The sequence below is a fragment of the Mauremys reevesii genome, linkage group 8 (assembly GCF_016161935.1).
Source record: "Mauremys reevesii isolate NIE-2019 linkage group 8, ASM1616193v1, whole genome shotgun sequence".
In the NCBI taxonomy this organism is placed as follows: Eukaryota; Metazoa; Chordata; order Testudines; family Geoemydidae; genus Mauremys; species Mauremys reevesii.
In genome coordinates this window covers 86,675,043-86,698,105 of record NC_052630.1, presented here as the reverse complement: position 1 = coordinate 86,698,105, position 23,063 = coordinate 86,675,043, and the positions used below count along the sequence as shown (strand labels likewise).

At 42.3% G+C, this 23,063-nt stretch overlaps 1 protein-coding gene across 2 annotated transcripts in view; it reads left to right on the top strand.

The window, feature by feature from the left end:
* Positions 1-23,063, top strand: part of LOC120369671 (serine/threonine-protein kinase TNNI3K) — a 166,536-nt gene that overhangs the window by 93,609 nt on the left and 49,864 nt on the right. For both annotated transcript variants that reach the window (XM_039483218.1, XM_039483219.1), the window contains 3 exons: positions 15,317-15,369; positions 17,363-17,415; positions 18,577-18,709. In XM_039483218.1, coding sequence (XP_039339152.1) covers positions 15,317-15,369; positions 17,363-17,415; positions 18,577-18,709 — 239 coding nt within the window. The remainder of the gene's footprint in view (positions 1-15,316; positions 15,370-17,362; positions 17,416-18,576; positions 18,710-23,063) is intronic.

Here is a 23,063-nt window from a genome sequence, read left to right as displayed (position 1 = left end):
GCACCATTGTTAAGAATACCTTCAAGTCTCATCTTTGAGAGACTATAGCAACCTCCCTATTAAACACACCTTACTACTATTAAGGAAATCGAAAAGTGGGAAGTAATATTTGTATTTTGTATGAGATTTTAAAGTACATTTGTACTATCCAGGATTTACTCAGCAACGGTGGGGGGCCTACCTGGAATTAGTTAAGGGGTGGGAGGAAAGAGTGTTTCTGGAATTTCAGAATATTATGTCTGAGATGAGTGTTCTGAAGCTGATGAGTCATCCTGGAGCCTGAGTGTTCTGAGCTTGATGCGTTATTTGAGATAATTACCTGAGAGGCCTAAGGACCCAGCCAGTGCACAAGCAGGCAAGAGTCTAACCAGGTGACCCCACTGGAGGTATATAGGCTCCTAATGAAAGTAGTCTCTCTGGTCTCCTTAACCCTTGTCGGGGTTGCTCCCTGCTAGTTCTGACACACTACTCCTGCTCCAGCCACAGCTAGTTGCTTAGATGTCCTGACAGTGTCCCACCCTTTTTTCGGTGGAAGCCTTCCATAGAAGAATGAAAACTCCCAGCAAGCTCAGATTCTTCCTTGTAGGGAAGAATGCTTGGAAAATATACAGGGAATAAACATTAAAGTGACACTGTTGTTATTCACCAGTATGAGAGCCAGCACCTCCAAAACCAGCCAACCATGTTCTAGGCTTGCATGACCTACTCCTGTCTCCAGCTCTGTGGAATAGGAGTTAGAGGTCACAGTAGCACACATTGAAAACACTAAGTCATTAGCTGGTGGATAATAGTTATTTCTGTCCTCAGAAATCTGTGCTCCAGTTTGGTCCTCCACTGAAAGGGATGGTCCCAGACATTGCTCTAAGCCCACCCATACTTGCAATCTTGGTTTGCCAAGCTGCTTCTGGCTCTCCTAATAAAGTCTATAAGACAGAAAAACATAGTTGTGTCATTGGCTGGGATTGCATGAGAAGAAATGGAGCTGATGGCTGCTCTCCCTACATTTCCACAGGTAACTCCCCTCCTCTGCTTGCCTATCTGTTATGTTTCAAGGGAGGTTGGAGGAGAACTATGACTTCATGGAATCATGCCTTATTTAACCACTGCGAAATCAGAATCATGCCCTGAGTGTTTTACCTGAAAGTCAGACCAGTCAGAGAGACAGAGTGTCATCTTTATTTATGTAATCCCTATACAGTAACTCCTCACTTAACGTTGTAGTTATGTTCCTGAAAAATGCAACTTTACGCAAAACGATTTTAAGCTAATCCAATTTCCCCATAAGAATTAATGTAAATGAGGGGGTTACATTCCAGGGAAATTTTTTCCATTTCCAAATTTTTTTCACCAGACAAAAAGACTATATGTGTGTACACACATATATACACACACACATACACACAGTGTAAGTTTTAAACAAATAATTTAATACTGGTACACAGTGATGATGATTGTGAAAGCTTGGTTGAAGTGGAGAAGTCAGAGGGTGGGATATTTCCCAGGGAATGCCTTACTGCTAAATGATGAACTAGCAATTGGCTGAGCCCTCAAGGGTTAACTCTCACACTCTACAAGGCAGCAGGAATGGAGGGAAGGGAGACAGCATCGCAGACAGAGACAGAGACACACACCGTATGTGAGAGAGAGAGATGGGCATTTCCCCTTTAAATACACTGACTCTACTCTTAAGTACACTGCCTTGTTAATTAGATCAGCTTGCTGAGACGGCAGCTGCTACCAGCAAGCTCCCTCCATCCTGAGCCCTGTTGTGTGATCCCCCTGCTCTATGGAAGATGGGGTAAGTGGGATGCAGGAGCAAGGGGGAGGGGGACACCCTGACATTTGCTCCCCTCCCCTTGCACAGCAAGCAGGAGTCTTGGGGAGCAGCTCCAAGGCAGAGGGCAGGAGCAGCACATGGCAGTGGGGGGAGGGGCAGCTGAACTGCCGGCAATTGATAGCCTGCTGGGTAGCTGCTGCACAGGAACTTAGGAGAGTGGGGAGCTGATAGAAGGGCTACCGGTCCATCCTAGTTACAAGCCCCCACCAGCTAGCTGCAATGGGCTGCTCTTTCTGCAAGCAGTGGACAAAGCAGGCGGCTGCCAAACAACATTAGAAGGGAGCATTGCACAACTTTAAACAAGCATGTTCCCTAATTGATCAGCAACGTAACAACAAAACAACGTTAACCGGGATGACTTTAAGTGAGAAGTTACTGTAAGTGACTAGCTTTCTTTTCTTGAAGTTTTAGAGCAGTGGTCCCCAACCTTTTCGTCTGGCACCTGTGGCGGTGGTGGAGCATCTGCCTGGCTGGCGGTCAAGCATCCGTCAAATTTCTGTGGCGTTTTGGCAGCGACGCATCTCGATGTCGCCACTTGCCCCTGACAAGTGACATCATCGAGAGGTGTCGCTGCAGAAACGCCGCAGAAATTCGGCGGCTGCACGACCGCCAGCCAGGATGCGGGCGCATTTAGATGCCCCCACGGGCACCACGTTGGGGACCCCTGTTTTAGAGTCACACGGTATGTCTACACTGCAATAGCTGACTCAAGCTCACAGAGCTTGGACTGGGGGGCTATAAAACTGCAGAGATAGACGTTCATGCTCTGAGGCCTTATGGGGGGAAGGGTCTCAAAGCTCAGGCTTCAGCTTGAGCCTGAACATCTAAACTGCTATTTTTAGCCCTGTACTCCAAGTCAGCTAACTCAGGCTCTGAGACTCTGTCATGGGTTTTTTATATCAGTGTAGACATATCTATGGGGTCATAGAGTTTCAGGCCAGAATGGACCATGGAGTATCTAGTCTGGTCTCCTGTATATCATGGGCCACCACCACCCCTCAGCACCCACACACTAAACCCAGCAACCAAAATTAGACCAAAGAATTACAATCCACCTTTTCTTCATTGATGTTGCATGCCTATAGACACAGGGCTTTGGTGAGCTAGCAGAACTTTGTAAACAGAGCTTGCTAGCCAGCCAGGCGTGTGTAAGCACTCAGAACTTTAAAAAATAGAAATACAAAATTATGAGGCAATGTTCCAGGGTAGCAACAAACCGAACAAACAAATTACTGTACCCTCAGCCAATCTTAGGGAACCAGAGCAGTTCACTGGTGGTTCTGGAGAAAACCACTATAAATGGAGTGAGTCTAAATTATGCCAGGTGCTGCGGCTCCATAATCTAGTCCTGTACTTTACTGTGACACTTTGCTGGGGTTCCCAAAATTGTGGCCCCTCTGTCACCCACTCAGCCTCAGCAAGAGAGAGTTTTGCTGCTGCTAAGGTATGTGCCAGCTCCCTGACACCCCAGCTTGTCTGCCTTGCCAACAGACTCTGCCCATCCAAACCTTGCCAAGCCAGTAACAATCAGTAAACCCCAATTCCCAAGTTCCCCAGAGAAGCCTTTTTGCAGTGCACTGCTCCTCCTTACTGTAACATTCACAAAACCTTATCAAATTTGCTGATCCTTTAAAGAGAGTACTGAGAGCAGCTTGCTACCTTACCTGGTGTTAACACTCTATTAAAATCAAAGCACTGAATTGGATAGTAGTAAAAGTAAAGTATGGTTATTAATAAAAGGAAACAGGTTTAACTGATATCAGGAGTAAGAATAGAGATGGTTACAAACATAAGAATATGCTTCTATGACTAAACCTGATTTAACAAACTAGAGTCTCTTGTTCAAAGAACTGTTTCTCACCAAGTTTCTTTTCCAGCATGGCTGACCAGACTCTCTGGCCAGGGCCCTTCACAGAGCTCCAAGTGCTTGGTTCCTTTGTCTCTTCAGGTGAAAGATAGTATAGAGGTACTGCCCCCTCTCTTTATAGTCCAATACATTTTTGATATATATTCTTCTGAAGGGTATCCCCAGAAAAAGTTCCTTTTCCCTGCTGGGTCTAGACGGTCACCATGCTGTCAGGTGTGGACTCCATGCTGGTTCCTCCCCCACTGGTGATTTTTAGAGTGCAAGTGATCTCTTCCCACAACAGCCAATATAAATGAGTTTTATTGTGAGCTGTTGGCCTCTTTCTTTTGTCTGGAGAAAGCCTGTTTATCAACTTCCCTAACATGCCTGGTTTAAACACATTTTAGTCACATATTTCCAGCGCCTCTGTTAAATCCTTTGCGGGTTGACAGTACATACATCATGCAGGAATATTAATGATCAGCGAATCATTTGTTTTCCCAATGATATATTACATGCCATCTTTGGGGTAAATATCATGATAACAGTGTGCCAGCTGGCATTGGGGTGCTCTTAGGGTCAGACTTTCCCACAACTGTGTCAAGAAAAAACCCAGCAAACAAGCATTGCAGTGGTCTGCGTGTCTTGTCACATCATAAACCAGCTATGTTCTAATAAAAATGTCTGAGGTCAAGCTATAATAAAAGTTCAGTAGTAATCTCTAATTTACCAGAAGGTGGTTTTAGAAATGGAAAAGTCAGCAAAAGAGGCAAAATACACTCCACTGGATGTTCAAATATGGGACATTTTGACAGTAATTAGAAATCTTCTGTAAATAACTGTTAATTTTTTAATTGCTTATACTGAAACCCTCCATTTTACTTGGTCGGTGATCTTGCAATTGTGTAACTGAGAGTGGAAGTTGGCCTGAAAACAGGAAGTTTAATATATTATAAATTGACTTTCTCTGACATTTTAATTAGTTTGAATATAAATATAATAGCTAATAGTTTGAATAGTTAATATAAATTTTCATATTAAATCTTGTAAAAATAATCATTTTAATTGCGTACTTTGTACAATGTCTTTCTGTGACTAGTAAGAAATGAAATGACTCTCCCACACCCTCTGCAGCATTGCTTTGGGGATGAACTAAACCACAGCTGCCTAGTAGTTTTTAGTTGTATTCAAAAACTTCATTTTTAGAGAATCAGTGGCCAGATCCACTCAGAAATCAGTTTCTAAAGTATGTGTGATGCATTCAAAGCTTCAGCAGGATTATTGTATCTACTGTTTTAAGGTTAAATATCATAGTTACCAAATAAGAAAAAATAAATTCTTGGCGAAGAAAGAGTTCTGAACTGCTGGATAAGTGCAGAATACAAAGTATCCACAACGTGCAATGTAGTCTGAAGACATGGACATCTTTAGAATACTAACTATTTGCAACTTGAATATGGTCTGCAAAGTCTCAGGAGCTCTGTGCAAAAAGCAGGATATAACTGGAGAAAATGACATCGCGCTCAACTGCCATTTCCCTTCTTTGATGTAAGATTAATGCGCAACCTCCTTATATAGAGAGCTAAATCGTCACCTGTGTGGATAGTTTCCAGGAAGGAGAATAGAAATTCCACAAGTTTTGACTCACTGGCTTTCCACTTGGTTATGCTATCAGGTGCTTCACCCACTAGAACTGAAAGGCAGCCCAGCTCCTGAAAACCTGCAGATCTTGGGTGATCTGCTGCGAGCCAGGGCTGTGCCCACAGAGGCACTTTTGCCTCTGCACTGGATTCCAAGTACAGGCCATGCTGATGCTGGGAAGTGAGGCCATCCAGCCATGTGTTACAATCATGCTGTAATACTTAACTGAATGCTCAGTACAATAATCATGTGAAATGTTTATTACATTGTGAGTGAAATTCCCCCTCCCGGCATAACAGCGGAGTAGCTAGGAGTGGAAATTTGGATGAGCCCCAACTTTAGGGTGGACACGCAATGACAGACTGTGCTAGCTTAGCTTCTCCCCCAACGCCACTCCCTCTTTCTAACCCTGGTGCCCCCAGACAAAAGACTTCATCTGCCGAGCTGGGCACGCACATGGGGCAGCTCAGAAAATGGCAAGGCAGAGCTGCCAGAGCATAGCTGTCTGAAGGGCAGGTGCACCGCTTCGTCCTGGATTTCAGGTGCCCAAGTGACGCTCCAGGCTGATGTGTTAGCACTACACCCGTACTCAGATTTGGGTGGGCCTGGATGCTAAGGGGTGGGCTGTGACTCTTCTTATCTATCGTCTGCCTCAGAATAGCTTGATGCTGAGCCTCTAGTATTATGTCTTTTAAAAACTGCCAGCCCCCTTCAACTCCTTTTCTTCCTAATTGGTCTTCCCATGGGACCTTGTCTACTATTTCTCCGAGTTGATTGAATCAGAAAGTTGTCCCCTATGCATGCTAAGAATTTGCAGGATATAGGTTTTGCTGTAATAGTCTTCCAACAAATATCATGGAAGTTAAAATCCCCCATTAATACTAGCTCATGTGTGTTAGCTAATCTTGTTACCTGTTTATAGAATGACTCATCCACTTCTTCCTTATATGGTGGTCAGTAATAGACCCCCCACAATACCACCTCCTTTCCCCCCAGACATATCCTTTCGTAAAAGGCTACATCCCTCAATACTGGTATTCCAATCATGGGAGTTGTCCCACCAAGTCTCTGTAATGCCAATTGTCATAATTTTCTTCATGTACCATGACTTCCAGTTTGTCCTGCTTGTTCCCCATACTCCTGGCATGTGTCTACAGGCGTCAAAAATATTGTTCAGACTGCTCTGTTGCTTTTCTTGCCTTTTTAATGAAGTTCTGGTTTCTAGTTTCGTCTCCAGAAATTAACCTCTTCCCCTTGTCTTCATTATTTGAACCTACATGCGCATTGGCTGTATTTTTGTCACCATCCCCCATAGGATCTAGTTTAAAGCTCAGGTTAGCCAGACAATGTCCAAAGGATGCTTGTGATGTGGTGGGACTCACCATGCTAGCGCCTCCTGCTGGCTGTCTTGGGAATTAACTGTACTTGCCAGCACACCTTCTTCTGGTGATTTCTCGCTGCTGTCACTTCTGCTCCAGGACCCACATCACTTCCAGGACTGCGGCATCCTCTTCATGACACAGCCCTCTGGCCATGGCCCACTCTGTTCTCCCCCCTTCCAGGGAAGCTGCAGTCTGCTGTCCAGCCACTTCCCTCAGTGGCAACTGCAGCCAGTTGTCTGGCCATTTCCTCAGTGGTGAGGGGGGATGCAACCTGCCCACTATTCTGAGTCCCGGCCCAGGAACCTTGTAGATGGCAGCCGCATGCTGTATCCCCTCCAACCTCTCAGTATCTTTCCCTGGGTCACTTCCCTGTGGCCTCAGCACCCTCTTTGCCTTTGCCTCAGGCCTCAGACTGAATTTCTGCAGCCAACCCAGAGCGGTCTTTAGCTCCCTGTCCCGTCCCCTCCCACCGCCCAGTCACTGCTAGCAGCACTGCTCTATCCAGGGTGCTGGCTCTCCTTCCTCCTGCTAAGAGCCTGATCTTCCCACCTTGAGCTCCAGGACACTACTGAACTTACTGTGCCCTGCAGCTCTTCTTATATGGGCCTGTCCAGCCTTGACTGGGTGCTCCTCACAGCTCCTTTCCTGTTGGCTGCTTTTCACGCAGCCACCATAGAGCTCTATTAACCTCTAACAGGCCAGTGTGGGGCAGACGCCCCATCACAATGCTCTTCCCAGTATTTGATAGCTGGAGCCCGTCCCAGCACAGTAATCCTCTTTCCTGGAACATCAGCTCATTGTAGAAGCCAGAGCCCTCTCGCTAACACCACCTGTGTGGCCATGCATTTACTTCCACGATTCAATGATCCCTGCCTGGGCCTGTTCCTTCAACAGGGAGAATGGACAAGAACACTAGTTGAGCCCCAAACGCTTTCATCCTTCTTCCTAGAGCCACATAATCAATCATCTCCTCTCATTTCTGAAGATCCTAAGGCACTCCAGGCTTCCTGTGAGCTGCCTCTTAGGAACTCAGCATTGCACAACAAATCTAGGCCCCTCCGCCACGGACCAATTCAGTTCCAGTGAGACACCTGCACTGCATAGAGCTCAGTTGCAAATGAATTCTGTGTGTGTGTGGCAATGTATAGGGGTAGGGGTAGGCAAGATACAGGATGAACCATAGTATTCATTGCTATGCAGAATCACCCATTTTCCAATCTGCTTAAAGGGCTACAGGAGTCCACCACATCCATTGGGTTGGAGTAGACACCACAAAACAGCTATGCAGCAATTCCATGACTTGTGGGAGCATTCCTACCCATCCTGCATATATCCTCAGTGCCCAGTGTGGCTACTCAGGGTTTGTGCTGGACTCTGGATTCAGGTCTAGGTAACTTAGAAACGGAGAGCCATGGGATGTGCATTGTATTATCTCTGATATGTGGAATTGCCCAGCATTTACTTTTAAATAAAAGTTTAATTCTCTTATTGTTTAGTAAAAACTTGGTCCATTATTGATAATATTTTGCAAAACAGTAAACTACCACCCCCATCACTGCATAACTGCACTAAATCCTGTTTTATGCGCAAAGGCCTTGATCTTACTGTCATTGAAATCAAGAGGAGCTTTCCAATTACTTCAGTGAAAATTGGATCTAGCCCTCAGAACCCAATTCTAAAATCTTGATTCAGTTCAAATTTCGAGAGAAACCTACTCAGAGAACTGTAGGTACAAACATGCAGTAGTTGTAGGTTAGTAGCATCAGCTCCTTTTGCTGGGTTATCTCTGTGTATGTATATTTAAAGATGTTACACATCTCAGCTTCATGTGGATGGGTGAGACAAATATCCTTGAGCCAATATTTTTTGTAGTAATTTACAGCACGTCCTCAGATGTTAGCAGTTTCAAATCCTTGGAGGCTGAGGAACTGCATGAGTGAAGTTTATGTTTCTGAGAGATAAAGTTAAGCCATCCCAGTGTCACAGAGTTGCCAGAGTATGATCTATTTTGATAAACTATATAAAGCCTTGTTCTTGATCAATCACAGCTCTTCTCAGCTGCTTCTCTCTGGGAGCGCTCTTCCATTTGACTCTAAAACTTACAAATGCTTCTCCCCCACCTCCCCCCCATGTCTCTTAATGAGAAAATGGCTATGTAAGAATGTTCAGATTTCTAGCATTTTAACCTGATTCCCTTCCTTTCCTTTCTCATTTCGCTATTGAACTTTCTCTTCTCTTTATAACTTTAACTGGGATGAGTGATTGTTCCAGCAATCAGAATGTTGACCTAGGAAGTTTAAGTGATTAACAAACAGATAAAGGAGGTAAGTAACATACTGGAAATACAGCTAACTTTATTTTGATTTTCTTACATTTTATGGGTGAGTTTGGTGCTCTTAAAAGTGAGGAGCTGATGGAACTGGCTATGATTAGGTATAGTGAGAGCTGGCGACAAACTTCCTCTATGAAGCTCTATGCACAAATCTCAAATCTCTGTGGCATCCTGCATCAAAATCCCACATTACAGCATCCCTTATCAGTCTTTGTCCTGGGTTTCTCCTAAGCAGAAGCTGTCAGACACACTGAATTGAGTTGTATTTTTATTGTTCATGTGAGTAAGTGTCCCCCAGGAATTAGGCTGAATTAGGCATTTATTGTAAATATAAATATATAAATGACCCGCACAAACACAGGGCCTAGAATCCCAGTTCTTCCCATCCAAAAATACAGGCCTCTCCTACTTGAGCTAAAGAACGATGCCTTTAGCTTACCCTGTTAGTAGGACTCAGAGATTCTCGATGGGCCAGCGACAATAGCGCAATATCACTCATAGACACAAAAACAGCCCATTACAATAGGATTTGAGCCAAAATCTCCAGACATAAAAGGCTAACATGCTCACCCATTGTGTCACACTGTCCCTTTTCTGTTCAGTCAAGTTCCAGCAGTGACTTGCCCCCTAAATCAAAATTCATTCCTTTCCAAGAGCCAAGTACCATTTCTTCTCATTTGAAGCTATGAAAGTGAAAATATAAAAAGAAAGCCCATTTGGTTCTTATCTAATTAGAGCATCATCTCACTCACAGTTTCCGTGTCAGAACTGCTCTGCTTTATTTTGCTTTGTGGCTCTGTTACCTAACTGCTCACGAGATCACACGCCTATAAAATAGATAAGGATTTATAACCATACATAGAAATTTACTTTGTAGCTGATTTGTTGATTCTTGGGAACTTATTTGTAGGAATCCCATTATAGAGAGGATACATGTGTATAGTTAGATTTATTCATAGACATTATCACTGTCCCCCATTGCATTCCCTGGTGTTGAACAAATAGTCAATAAAGAGGGCAGTGTTTTGTTCACATTACCCTCAATAAATGGGTTTAACTATGATACAAATCTCATAATTCACCTCTTGAATCCCAGTGGTTATTGGACAAATCCAAGGCTTAGCTGTAAGCCTTCAAATATACCTCTGCTGACAGTCTGAGGTAACGTCATAGTTCTGCAATCCTTCACATTTATTGGCGTTTTCAGTTGCTATCGTTTCAAAGATTTCACTGAAATTAAATTTTTTACATATGTCAGTACAGCTAATGAGCTTTTACAAATAACTCTGCAGTTGCCCTGCTCTGAGCAGGGATTATCCCATGCCACTAGATGACCAAATGCCAATTATTAAGGAGTCTCCACCCCTTCATTCTGAACAGCATTATTTCCTTCCCATGAACCCTCTTTGGTAAGCAGCTGCAGCATGCTCCCACATCCCCAGCCCCAAACCCTAGCACATAATTTCTTTGGCGCCTCTGATCTGCTAGTGTAGGCATCAAGAAATCCTGCTTCACCTCCAGACCTGAGTCTCCTGCACTTTATCAAGCTACTAACAGCCAGCTTCCATATATTGTCTTGCTTTTAATTATATGAGTGATTTCACATCAGGCAGATGTGTTTGTAAACTAATGACTTTAATGATGTGATGAGATTAAAAATGAAGCCTAATTAGCTCAGTATATTTAACCCTTGGAATGCTTCCAGGCACATCTATGGCTATGCCTCTCTCATCATGCAGGTTAATCACTTTCACTGATGTATCACAAAGTGCTCCAACTTCATTGGAGACATCATTTTCTCAGTATGATGGGCAAGTGGTAAGTGCCTTTTGGAAGTAGTACATCTGGGAATAATGAAATTGCATGATGGGTGATGGTGCCTATGAGTACTGTGAGTATTTGGTAGTAACCCCGAGCAATGGCAGATGGTATTTTTAAAAGGGAATCTCCCCATTTCACTTAGATCCAGATCAGTGCCCTCAATATTCTTAGGTGAACAGAACCACGCTTGAGTCCTGTTGCCAGAGTCCCCTGAACCCTGAGACTGGCTTTAGAAAAAAGAGAAGATACAGTGGCAGTCATCTGTGGTATCTGAGTATTGCATATAGTCCATCTTCTTCAATTGGCATTGGCTTGAACTTCCAATGGCCTGTCACATAGATTTGTCACGTTTGAGTTCAATATATTCAGAACACATATAAATAATTGAGATCCACTGACTGATATGTTGTTCCAAAAATCAGCCAGTGCTGGTCCTTTCCACTAGAACTGTGAGACAAGCTTACTATGACAAGTGAAACCCAAAAGTTTGGCTTTTCACTCACAAAATAATGAAAAAGTAATTTTTCTTCCATGGTTTGATTTATACTTTTTGAAGATTCGATGTAAGTGCTATGATTAAGGGCAGAGTTCTAAGCGATAGTCTAAATACTGATTCCTGCAGTGCAAACCAATGCTATGATCCTACTCCCACTGAAGTTCAGGGGAGTTTTGCTACTAACTTCACTGGAAGCAGATCTAATGCTACTTTGACCTCTTACATTTCATCACATCACTCCTAATTGTACTCCCTCTTGCGTCCCATCCCATGATTACTCTCTATGCATAGTGTCGACACCTTAAAAAAATGTATAGACTTATCATGCTCCCCTTTTACCTTTTGTTTAACAAGCTACGTCTTTATAATTCTTGAAATCTTTCCTTTTAAGTCAGCTCCCGAACCATTTTTGTGCCCTTATCTAATAATAATACTCAGATGTCCTGGTGTTTGGCTTGATACAAAGACCTACATAGATACTTGAATATCTCTTTTTATCTGTAGATCTCAAAGCACTTTTCATAGACTTTAAGGTCAGAAGGGACCATTATGATCATCTAGTCTGACCCCCTGCACAATGCAGGCCACAGAATCTCACCCACCCACTCCTGTAACAAACCCCTAACCAAATATGGTGATCAGTTAAACCCTGAGCATGTGGGCAAGACTCACCAGCCAGCACCCAGGAAAGAGCAGAGTAAGCATTATCTCCATTTTACAGATGAGGAAACTGAGGCATAGAGAGGGCATATGGTATCCCAAGTCTGTAGAGCAAGTTAGTGTATCGATGGGAGTGGAACTCAGGTGCACTAACTCGCTACCATGGGTGCTAACCAGTAAGCTATTGTACCTCCCAAGTTTTAAAGATCTAAGGTAAAAATTTCAAAAGTGCCTAAGAGACTTAGAATCCTAAGTTCCTTTTTCAAAGTTACGTAGGTATTTAAGGATCCTAAGTACCATTGAAAGTCAATGGGGCATAGGCTTGTAAGGAGCACATTTTTAAACAGTATTTTGGTGCCTAAAGATGCAGATAAGCACCTAGTCGGATTTTCAAAGATGCCGAGGCACTTAATCCTCATTGAAATCAGTTCCCTTCTTAACTCCTACCTGTCTACTTCTTTGGGCCTAAATACTTTCAAGCATTTTTGTAAATTTATCCCATATACTGTGTCCAGCAGAGTAGACAGAATATATGGCATCTTTACTATTCTCCCCCCAGTTTTTTTTCAATAGTTTTCTGGTAATGTGGTGTCCAGTAATGAATACTATATTACAAATGTAATCACCCCAGAGTCACACAATGACAAGGAAAATTGATTTCACTACTCAGAAGATAAAGCAGTAATACATTAAGTCAGTGGTTTTCAACCTGTGCTCCACAAACACCTGGGCGTCTGCAGACTGTGTCTAAGATTCCAATTATACATTTTTGGGGGGTCCACAAATGAAAAGACTTGAAAACCACTGCACTAAGTGGTACTAACACCCCTGAAGTCAATGGAGCGATGTCGATTTACACCAGATGTGGATCTAGCCCTTTCTGTCAAAAAAGTTTTGACAAAAGTCATGAGTTGTTCCATACTTAATTCCCTGAGATACTATAAACAGGGACACCATGGAGCTCAAACATGAATAGAGTGTAGGGGTGAAATCCTGGACTCATTAAAATTAATCACAAAACTCCTGTTAACTTCAATGAGACCAGGATTTCACCTTGGAGTTTGTTTGCGTAAGTTATAGTCGTATGGATGTTCAGTCTGTCACATTGTCTGGAGTGACTGATGACTGTGAATGCCTACCTCAGGGTAGACTGTCAAACACCAGGCAGACACCCAAAACTGGTGGTATGTTCTATAATTAGATTTCACCCACCCAGTAACAAATGTGAACTCCTGGATTGGATCACTGTATCAGTAGTACCACAGAATCACAAACAATCCCCTTAGGTTCTCCAGTCTGTCTTGCCATCCAGGCAAGCTGGACTTAGTGAAAAATGGTCACTTATACCAAACATCACAAAATATTCAGGTTGCTTCCGGTCCCAAGAGATCAGTCGCTTAACCCAGATCAATTGGTACACCCTAGATTTTACACCAAAGACAAAGCCTGTATCCAATCCTGTAATAAACTATCTAAAGTTAGGAAAAGGAAATGAGAGTTATTTACAGGTTAAAGCAAACAGGCATATAACACAAATAAGTTGCAATCTAAATCCTAAGAGTGGCAGAGTTGTAGTGATCTGTCAATTCAAAATGTCTTTCAGGGCAAACCCAGGGATAACTGGGTGATCTCTCACTTCAGTTTAGAGTCTCTGGCTCCATGTGAATTCAAACAGCAAAGAGATGTAGATTTTTTCCATGTGTCTCCTTCTCACAGAAACAAAGCTGACATCAACAGTTCCCATGAAGATCCCTTCTTCGTGGTGTGGGAGCGGGAGGAGGAATGCACTTAATAAAGTCTTTGATCCTTAACCTCACACAATAGCTCATTTGCATTTAATGAACAGGATTTAACTTCTTGTTAGAGGCCATCATTTGCATTACACAAGGCTTTTTCCCTATTTGATGAGTTACATAGTCACAGAGGTTTCCAATGCAAATGCTTGCTTTTACTTTATAACCTGGGGTATAGTTGGCTGAGAAGAATACATGTGGCCTACTACGAGCATTTTATAGAACACTAAACACATTCTCATCAACCTAACATTTAATATTTATTTTGATAATGCTAACACACAGGTAAGTAAGACTGGTTTCCAGTTATGCATTTATAAGTGTTCAGTGAGGTCTCGGGCCTTGGCATGAGCTGGCATCTGGTCTGTGAGCATCAGACAGTTAAAATAAACCAGGCATAATTAGGAGGTGCACAGTATATCTGCTGCTGAAGGAAAGACTGTGTCTAAACTTAAGTGCCTAAAACATTTGAGAAATTATACACAAATAATGTCTTCACAGATATTTTTAAAAATCTAAGGTAAAAGGTAAGGTAGCTTGTGTCTCATAACAGTGAAGTTTGTACCATACTTCCTCTGTGATCAGTGTAGCCTAGGGTCCCTTTGTGCAGAAATATGATAAGGGCCCCCATTTTTCCACCTCCTCAGACAGCGTCATAACGATCTGAAATCTAGGTGAGCAATACCAAATTGGCACTTTTCCATTTAGAGCTGATGAAAATCAGAGCAAAGTGGAATGTAATTCTGGGCAAATTAAATAAGGCCTTTGTGATGCAAAGGGAAATAATCTTTTGAAAATCAGTCTAAAATATTTTCAAATATGTATTTATGTTTTCTCATCCTCATGAGGCTCCAGTGCCTCCTAGCAGTTATCCCCTAATATTTAGCCTCTACAGGCCTGCTTCTGCTCTTCCATCCATGTAAATTAGGGATTAATTTAATGGAGTTACAGTGGTGTAAAACTAGTGTGAGAGGAGAATCAGGCCTTATAATTTTATTTAAAGGCTACCATTGGGTTCATCTTCAAATGTCATCTTTTTCACTTTGGTAATGCTGTGCACATACCGGTAATTCATAAATCTGTTATATTTGCTCTACTACTAATGAGAAAATGTATTTGTTCCACAACTAATTAGAAAATGTCTCTGACATTTTGATTTATAAAATTGTCAGGTTTGCCTTTTTTAGTCCTCTGAGTGGGGGTAGGTATACTCTGTTGTACGAGATGGCAGTTGTACAGACAAGCCTCTGCTTGAAAAGGGGTTGAGATACTAGCAAGCACAATAAAGAGGCTAGGGTGACCAGATGTCCTGATTTTATTGGGACAGTCCCGATTTTTGGGTCTTTTTCTTATATCGGCTCCTATTAACCCCTCCCCCCCTCCATGCCTGTCCCAAGTTTTCACATTTGCTGTCTGGTCACCCTAAAAGAGGTAGAACCTTAAAATGCACTATTGCTTCAGGGCACTATCGTACTGTTATCTATGCTAACAATTGTCTTTCTTTACAGCCACAATATTCTTCTCTATGAAGATGGCCATGCTGTTGTTGCTGATTTTGGAGGTGAGGTGTTGGTGATTAATCTGAAAAATGTCAGCAAGTTCTCAAAAACTAGGGCTCTGTTTTCTCTGCTGAATCAGAAAGTTAATGAGGCTGTACTTTGCTTCATTATCTCTCTGAAAAATATCCCGGAGAGTAGATTTGGGCAATTGCAGTTGTGTCCTGCTGAGTTCTGCAGGGTTCCATCTTGTACTCTCTCTTATTAAAGGTGCATATAGGGTTGTGTGGAGAGTAAGAGAGGAGGCAAGGCTGCAGTCCATGTACAAGCTACAGTACTTTCAGAATGCCAATAAGCCCCTGCTCCACATATCTCATTTAACTCAACCAGTGCAGTTGAACACCTTACCCAGTGTCTAGCCAAGACTGGATCCTGGATGAGGTTCTAATGGCCTGGCCTCAATCTAGATCAGAAGGCAGTTGTGCTGGTAGGATGGAGGAAGAAACTGGGGGAAATGGCAAGGGTTTTGTCTGCCCCTTTAATTGAGGATGTGTTCCTATCTTTTGTTACTAGAGTTCACAGTCCAGGGGTAGTGTTGGAGCCCTGCTTTTATCACAGAATCCTAGAGCAGCAGGGGCCAGGAGAGCTTTCTTTCATCTTCATCTGGAGAAGAGATTGTGGCTATTCCATTCAGATATGGAACTCTGGGTATGTCTACACTGCAAAACAAAACCACCCGCGAGAGCGAGTCTCAGAGCCCAGGTCAACTGACATAGGCTATCAGGGCTCATGCTATGGGGGTAAAAATAGCTGTGCAGATGTTGCCACTCAGGCTGGATCCCAGGCTCTGTGACCCACCACCTTTGATCCACACTGCTATTTTCAGCCCCATAGCATGAGCCCAAGTCAGCTGACCAGGCTCTGAGACTCGCAGCCCCGGGTTTGGGGGGAGGGGCGTGTTCGCAGTGTAATCATACCTCTTGTCGTGACAAATTTTGACCGGGCTTCCCCATAATGATCTGAGGCTGATGCCAAATGCAATGGCTCACTAATTAAGTAGATTTTCTGGCTGAGGCACATGTGGCTGCCTGTTGGTGTTGAGTGAAATTTAAGGAGTTGGTTTCCACCTATAAAGCCCTAAATGTCCTGGGACCTGCCTATCTGAGATACCAACTCAGTCGCTGTGCCACATCAGTGCAGTTGTAATCAGCAGAGGTACCTGAGCATAATTTTAAAGAGAGGGAGGAGGGCGATGCTCTGGACAGCATCTGTGAGGAGCCCTTAACTTTGAAATAGTCCAAATTAGAGTAAGGCACTTTGCAAATCCCACCTACTTTCCTAGGCTACTGGAGAAGGAGGGATGCAGTGGGGTCTGGTAGTTGTAGGGATGGCTGAGCGGATAAATATTTTTCTTTTCTGCTGGCTATATTCTGGTTGGGGATGCTGCTAGGTGTGTTCTTGTTTGTACAGGTAGGAGTGTACTTTTAACGTGTCTCAAAGTACCAAAGTTCTGGGTAGGCACTTATGTATCATTTACATCTAAATAAATCAATCAATATTTCATATATTGCCTTTGCTATAGTCATACAAGATCTTATGAAACTGAAGTCTACTAGAGCAGCCTGTAGCTTTCATATCACCAGCCAGCTGAAAGGGAGTATGACATTAAATCAGAGTGCCAGTCTTCTGTGCCTTTGAATTTTAGTATAGGTTTTTGGTGTTGTTTGTTTTGAATCTAAATGAAGTTAGACACACCAGTACAGTTAACCCTGAGTTTAGAAACTCTGAGACAGATCCTCAGCTGGTATAAATCGCCATGAAAGCCAATGAATATATGCCAATTTATAGCAGCTGAAGATCTGGCTCGCTGATGTAAGACGCTCCATTTTATCGGGAATACCTTCATGTATCTTTATCTAATAGTGGGATATTGTATTTCCTCTTGATTTTACAAAACCCCAATTTTATGGAAGTCCTGGGTTTCCACCAAGACTTCTGTAAAATGAGGTTTATCTTTAGTGTTGTTTATTTAAAAAGCTTTCCTTTTTTTTGTCTCAGAATCTAGATTTCTGCAGTCCCTGGATGAAGACAACATGACAAAACAACCTGGGGTTTCCTTCTTGTTCTTTTCCATTTAATTAGTATACTATTTATGTGCAAACTCAGCCTAGGAGAAAATGATGAGATTAGATATGTTTTTGCTGGAATCAATGATGTTGTACAGTGACAGTGTAATGCTTTGTTTCTTTTGTATGCTAATTTTTTCTTAGTGTTTGAGATCAGCCTTTGTAATAGCAGAAATTATTGGATACAAAATATGCATACTATGCACTCACAAATGAGCTCCCTACTGTGTGCCCAAAAAACAATATTATTATATGGTTCTCATTTTAGCACTATCACCCCTGAATTTTTAGGCATAACATGCAAACCATCCCATATATATATATTGCTTTCTGATAGTCTGAATTTCTGACAGGGAATCAGTTATCCAACATGGATTTTCTTTCTGAGTTCTTTTCTCAGTATAGTTATTTCAAATAAATTGCTCATATGGGCCCAACTTTTTAAAAGACAATACCCTGTAGCAGAGGAGCAGAGTAAGACCCACTACTCCTCATGAGCCCAGTGGGTGGCAGGTTGTTTGTGAAGCAGCCACATAGATGTGTGCCTGCAAAATGCAATGATAGCCCAGGAGAGAAGCCAAAGGATTAATGTATACACCAATCCAGTCCTTCTAATACCCTGCATAGTTGTCATTATCATTATTCCAGCTCCTAAATTGGAGTAGTAGTTAAAGGGAGTTAGACATGCTAAAGCTCTGTACCCTGGTCTCAGACTGGAAGTGTAGATTTCAACTCCTGCCAGGGCCAGCTCTTGGTTTTTTGCCACTCCAAGCTCCAAGAGCACTACTGCCCAAACAAACCAACAAAAAAAAAAAGAATGGCTGGAATGCTGCCCCTGGAATTGTGCTGCCCCAAGCACATGCTTGCTATGCTGGAGCCTAGAGCCAGTCCTGACTCCTGCACCACTCTCAACGCTACTCTTCTCTTACCTAAAGCCTGATTATGCTAGCTTTATGCAGGTGAAATGAATTCCATGCTAATCCTGAAGACACAATATAATGTATGGTGATTTACTGCACGAATTGCCTATGCTATCATAACTATTTGTTATTAGAAGATTTTGTGAAAGAAAGAAAGAAAGAAAAATCCTCTGCAAAGGAACAAAACACTCCATTAACATATTATTAATGTTTTTTTGATGCACAGAACCTACGCTGGATGGCCCCTGAGGTATTCACTCAGTGTACTCGATACACTATAAAAGCTGATGTTTTCAGCTATGCTTTGTGTCTCTGGGAACTGTTAACAGGTGAAATTCCATTTGCTCACCTCAAACCAGGTAAGATGCTCACTGAACTAACATGAACACTACTTATATCTCTGAACTGTAATAAAGTAGCTGCCTTTCATAGCATTATTAATCCGTATTTTACTAGAATTCATATTAGGCAGTATTCACCTAAAAATTCAGCTTTGTTAAGGTAGCAGGAAACATAGGGAATTCAGTGTGCTTCTGGATTTGGGTGGAACTTTGGGGAATGAAGGAATGTCACTCCAGAAACTGTAAAGCCATGGATGTGTAGCGGATTTTTTCTTGGAGTTGGAAGTGGAGGAAAGGATGGTAGTTAGGACAAGAGCTGTGATATCTGCAAGGTCTATCAGAAAGGGACTTCAAATAGCTTTCTTACCAATTGGAAGAAGAAAGGGCTATGCATGAAAATTGTTTTGTAGGAAAAAGTAGTTTTCACTTGTACTGTATTGAATTCTTTACCCAATACAATATAACCATCAACAATTGTGTACAACCATCTATCTATCTATCTATCTATCTATCTATCTATCTATCTATCTATCTATCTATCTATCTATCATCCTGCTTGTTTCAAAGGTACCTATCCCTGTTGTATCAGGAGCTCGTGATTAGGTCAATTACTTTATAAAATAATAATTCAAATGCTAAATGAAATCTCATACATGACTTATCAAATCAATTTCATCCCCACATTATTAAAATGAATATTAAATTAAACGTATTGTGTGGTATGTAGCATTATATAAGCAACTTGTTAATGATATATCAGACAGTAATTGAAACATCAACTTTGGAAACAGTTTACTGGAAGCTCTCTTATCTGTGAAATGGCTGTAAAGCTGTTGCTAACATAGGCCTGTTTAGGTATGGCTCGTCAAGTGCCTCCAATTTTCTGATATTCTTTAAGTTTGAAGTGAATTAATTTTTTTTTTTATGGAATCCTGTAGAAGTAACCTATCTTTTATTCCTCTTGATTAAATTTTTTTAAGTGGAATTTGACTAATCACTTCTTTTTTAAAACAATTGGGGTAATTATTTTTATATATAATTTATGCCAGGCCTGGAATTGGAAGTACCAAACATCACATGACAGCTTATCTTGGAGTCAAAAGCAGGAATCGCAGGAACTCTTGTAAGAATATCTAGTCTCACATGATTTCTAATCTGATTTTCAGAACAAAGAGTTTGAGATAAATTCAGATCAGCATCTCAAGGTTCACACATCAGTAGTTTTCATCAGTCTCTCTTTCCATCTCCTGACTTTAGCTTGGCCATATTAAGCAGCAGACAGTAATACCCATCAATTCAGTTTCTTAGCAGCATTCTAGCAACTGTAGCATTTCAGAAGTCCTGCTTCCAGGCCTGCTAAGGAATGGATGTCCATTCTATTGCTGTCTACCCTTGCTGAGTTTCAGAAGCTGTGCAAAATCATCCTCTGTTCCGTTACTTGCATCATCTCCGCTGTCTCTTTCTTTTCCTGTACCACTTTTCTGGTTTCTCTCACTCCTTTACCACCTCCTCCACCAAACACCTTTTCTAGCACAGGCTCTGTTCACAGTAGCCACACATTGCTGCCTATCTTGGCTTATGTATTGAGGCATGGTACCATAGTCCCTTTTTTGAGTAATGCACCTGTTTTTTCCTGAATTGAAAAGCACAATTTATTCATTTCCCCTTCCTGCACAGTATGTTCCAGGCAGGAAGATAACATCTTGGTGTTTCATGCTGTTCTGCATCCTGGTGATGGTGACAATAAATCCTACATTACTATGTGCTGATATAGTATTAACTTTTAATTGGAAATTCACTAGAATCCATCAATGCTAAAAATATCACCTGGGTTGAGATACCTGTGTGCTTCTTGCAAATCTTCACATTCTTGATGTTCTATAGTATTAACCACTTTCGGGTAACTTTACACATTGCTATTTAACCCTGCTTCCTCTGTGTGAAATTCACCCCCTACACAGCGTGCTCATGAAAAGCTTTCCATGCCAGTTAAATCCTGTTTCAGCTCTGAGGGTGAAATTCACTAATGGGCATAGGGTCGGCACAAGTGCAGCACACCACTCAAGCCCATAAATGAGATTAAGGCTATAGCTACACTACAGAGTCAAGTGGATTCAAATTACGTTGATGTACAGCCGGCTCTGTAATTAAACCGCTGTTTCTTGTATCGGCAGAATGGATCCACAGTAGCAGCTTTGGCCTTGACACAGAGAGCAGTGCACCATGGGTAGCTCTAAACCAGGGTTAAGAAGTGAGGAGAGCTGGGGGAAGCATTCTGAACTAAAGTGGAATTTATTGGAGATGGGGAAGGGAGGACTCCTTGCTAAGTGAATTAACCCAAATAGTAACAGCTCCTTTTCTTTTCCTTGTATCTATTTCTTCTCTAGCAGTCATGCTGTGGTAGCCACGCATTAACACTCCACATTTCCCTAGTCTAAGTGTAAATCCTTTGATTCCTGTTTAATTAGGCTTTCTTGTCTGCCTTTCTCTCCTTAACAGAGAGTGCTTAACTTTTCAGGGCCTTATTTCTGATACACTTAAAGTTATATTTATTGATCTCAGAGTCTGGTACTATTTTTGGTGTCTGTTGGGGGAAGTTTCCTTGTTTCCTTTCCTCTGAGATCTTATTAAATCCAGATTCATTTCTCCTCTGCCCTTTGTACAATTATGCTACTTTTATGCTACTTCTACAGTCCTTTGGAGTTCTTCACGCTGTTCAAAAAGTCAGGTGCTCTTATACAGATGGTGTAGCTGTCATTACATCAATAACAAGGGGCATTCCAATTCAGTATATAGTGTGGAGTTTCTGAACGGCATTAGCTGTTTATAGCTTCCCAGTCATTCATTTCTATCTCTGCTGACATTTGAATATAGTAGTCAGATATCTGACTCAATCCTACTTCAGTTTCTAGTAATATACACTATTAATTGTCAACCGAGATTCCAAACCTGAATCTCATTCCTCCATTTCCACCAGTTGCAGCACCTTGTTTTCTGACCATTTAATTGAAGATCCAGCGTATGCCATCTAGGACATAGCTCCAGTGCCCTGTAGCCCAAATCTTCATCTGCTTCTGCGTGACATGACTATTCCTGCCATTTATCCCATTTCAGTCTGTGTTAACCATTTGTCTACTGTATAAGATACCAGATGTGTGAGAAAAACACTCCAAATATACTAGGTATGTCATTGGTATTCCACTGCGCATAAGCTAGAGCGTAATACATCAACAAAATGGTGTAGAGAAGTATACCTTGCTGCTCAGCAGCTACCAGAGTGATGGAAGCATTATAAGTAGATGGATGAATAGGAGGAAGAACAAAAGAAAGGGGAACATGAAACCCATGTGTGATGGGATCCCCAGGGTGCAGCCTGGGACCGTGGGACTGCTGTGCCCACCTGAACTCTCTCCAGCCTGGGCTGTCTCTCACAATGCCTTGCTAGTGAACAGCAGCAAACCCCTTCAGGTGCTGTTATCACTCAGCACAACCGCATGTGGAGCCCCACACCCAGCAATATTGCATGAATGCTCCCAGAGCCACTCATGAATCACACGGGGAAAGGCACCAGCCAAATCCCTGCAGCTCCCAGCAATGTACCTCAAAAATATACAAAATTTGCACACATACAAAATGGGAAATGACTGCCTAGGAAGGAGTACTGCGGAAAGGGATCTGGGCATCATAGTGGACCATAAGCTAAATATGAGTCAACAGTGTAACACTGTTGCAAAAAAAGTGAACATCATTCTGGGATGTATTAGCAGGAGTGTTGTAAGTAAGGGCTGGTCTACACTGGGAGGGAGTATCGATCTAAGATACACAACTTCAGCTACGTGAATAGCGTAGCTGAAGTCAAAGTATCTTAGATCGATTTACCTCGGGCCCTCACGGCGCAGGATCGACGTCCGTGGCTCCCCATGTCGACTCCGCTAACGCCGCTCACTCCAGTGGAGTTCCGGAGTCGACAGGAGCGCGTTCGTGGATCGATATATCACGTCTAGATGAGACGCGATATATCGATCCCCGAAAAATCGATCGCTACCCGCCGATACGGCGGGTAGTCTGGACGTACCCTAAGACACGAGAAGTAGTTCTTCCGCTCTAGTCTAGGCCTCAACTGGAGTATTGTGTCCAGTTCTGGGCACCACATTTCAGAAAAGATGTGGAGAAAGTCCAGAGAAGAGCAACAAAAATGATTTAAAGGTCTAGAAAACATGACCAATGAGGGAGGATTGAAAAAATTAGGTTAGTTTAGTCTGGAAAAGAAGAGACTGTGAGGGGACATGATAACAGTTTTCAAGTACATAGAAGATTGTTACAAGGAAAAGGGAGAAAAATTGTTCTTAACCTCTGAGTATAGGACAAGAAG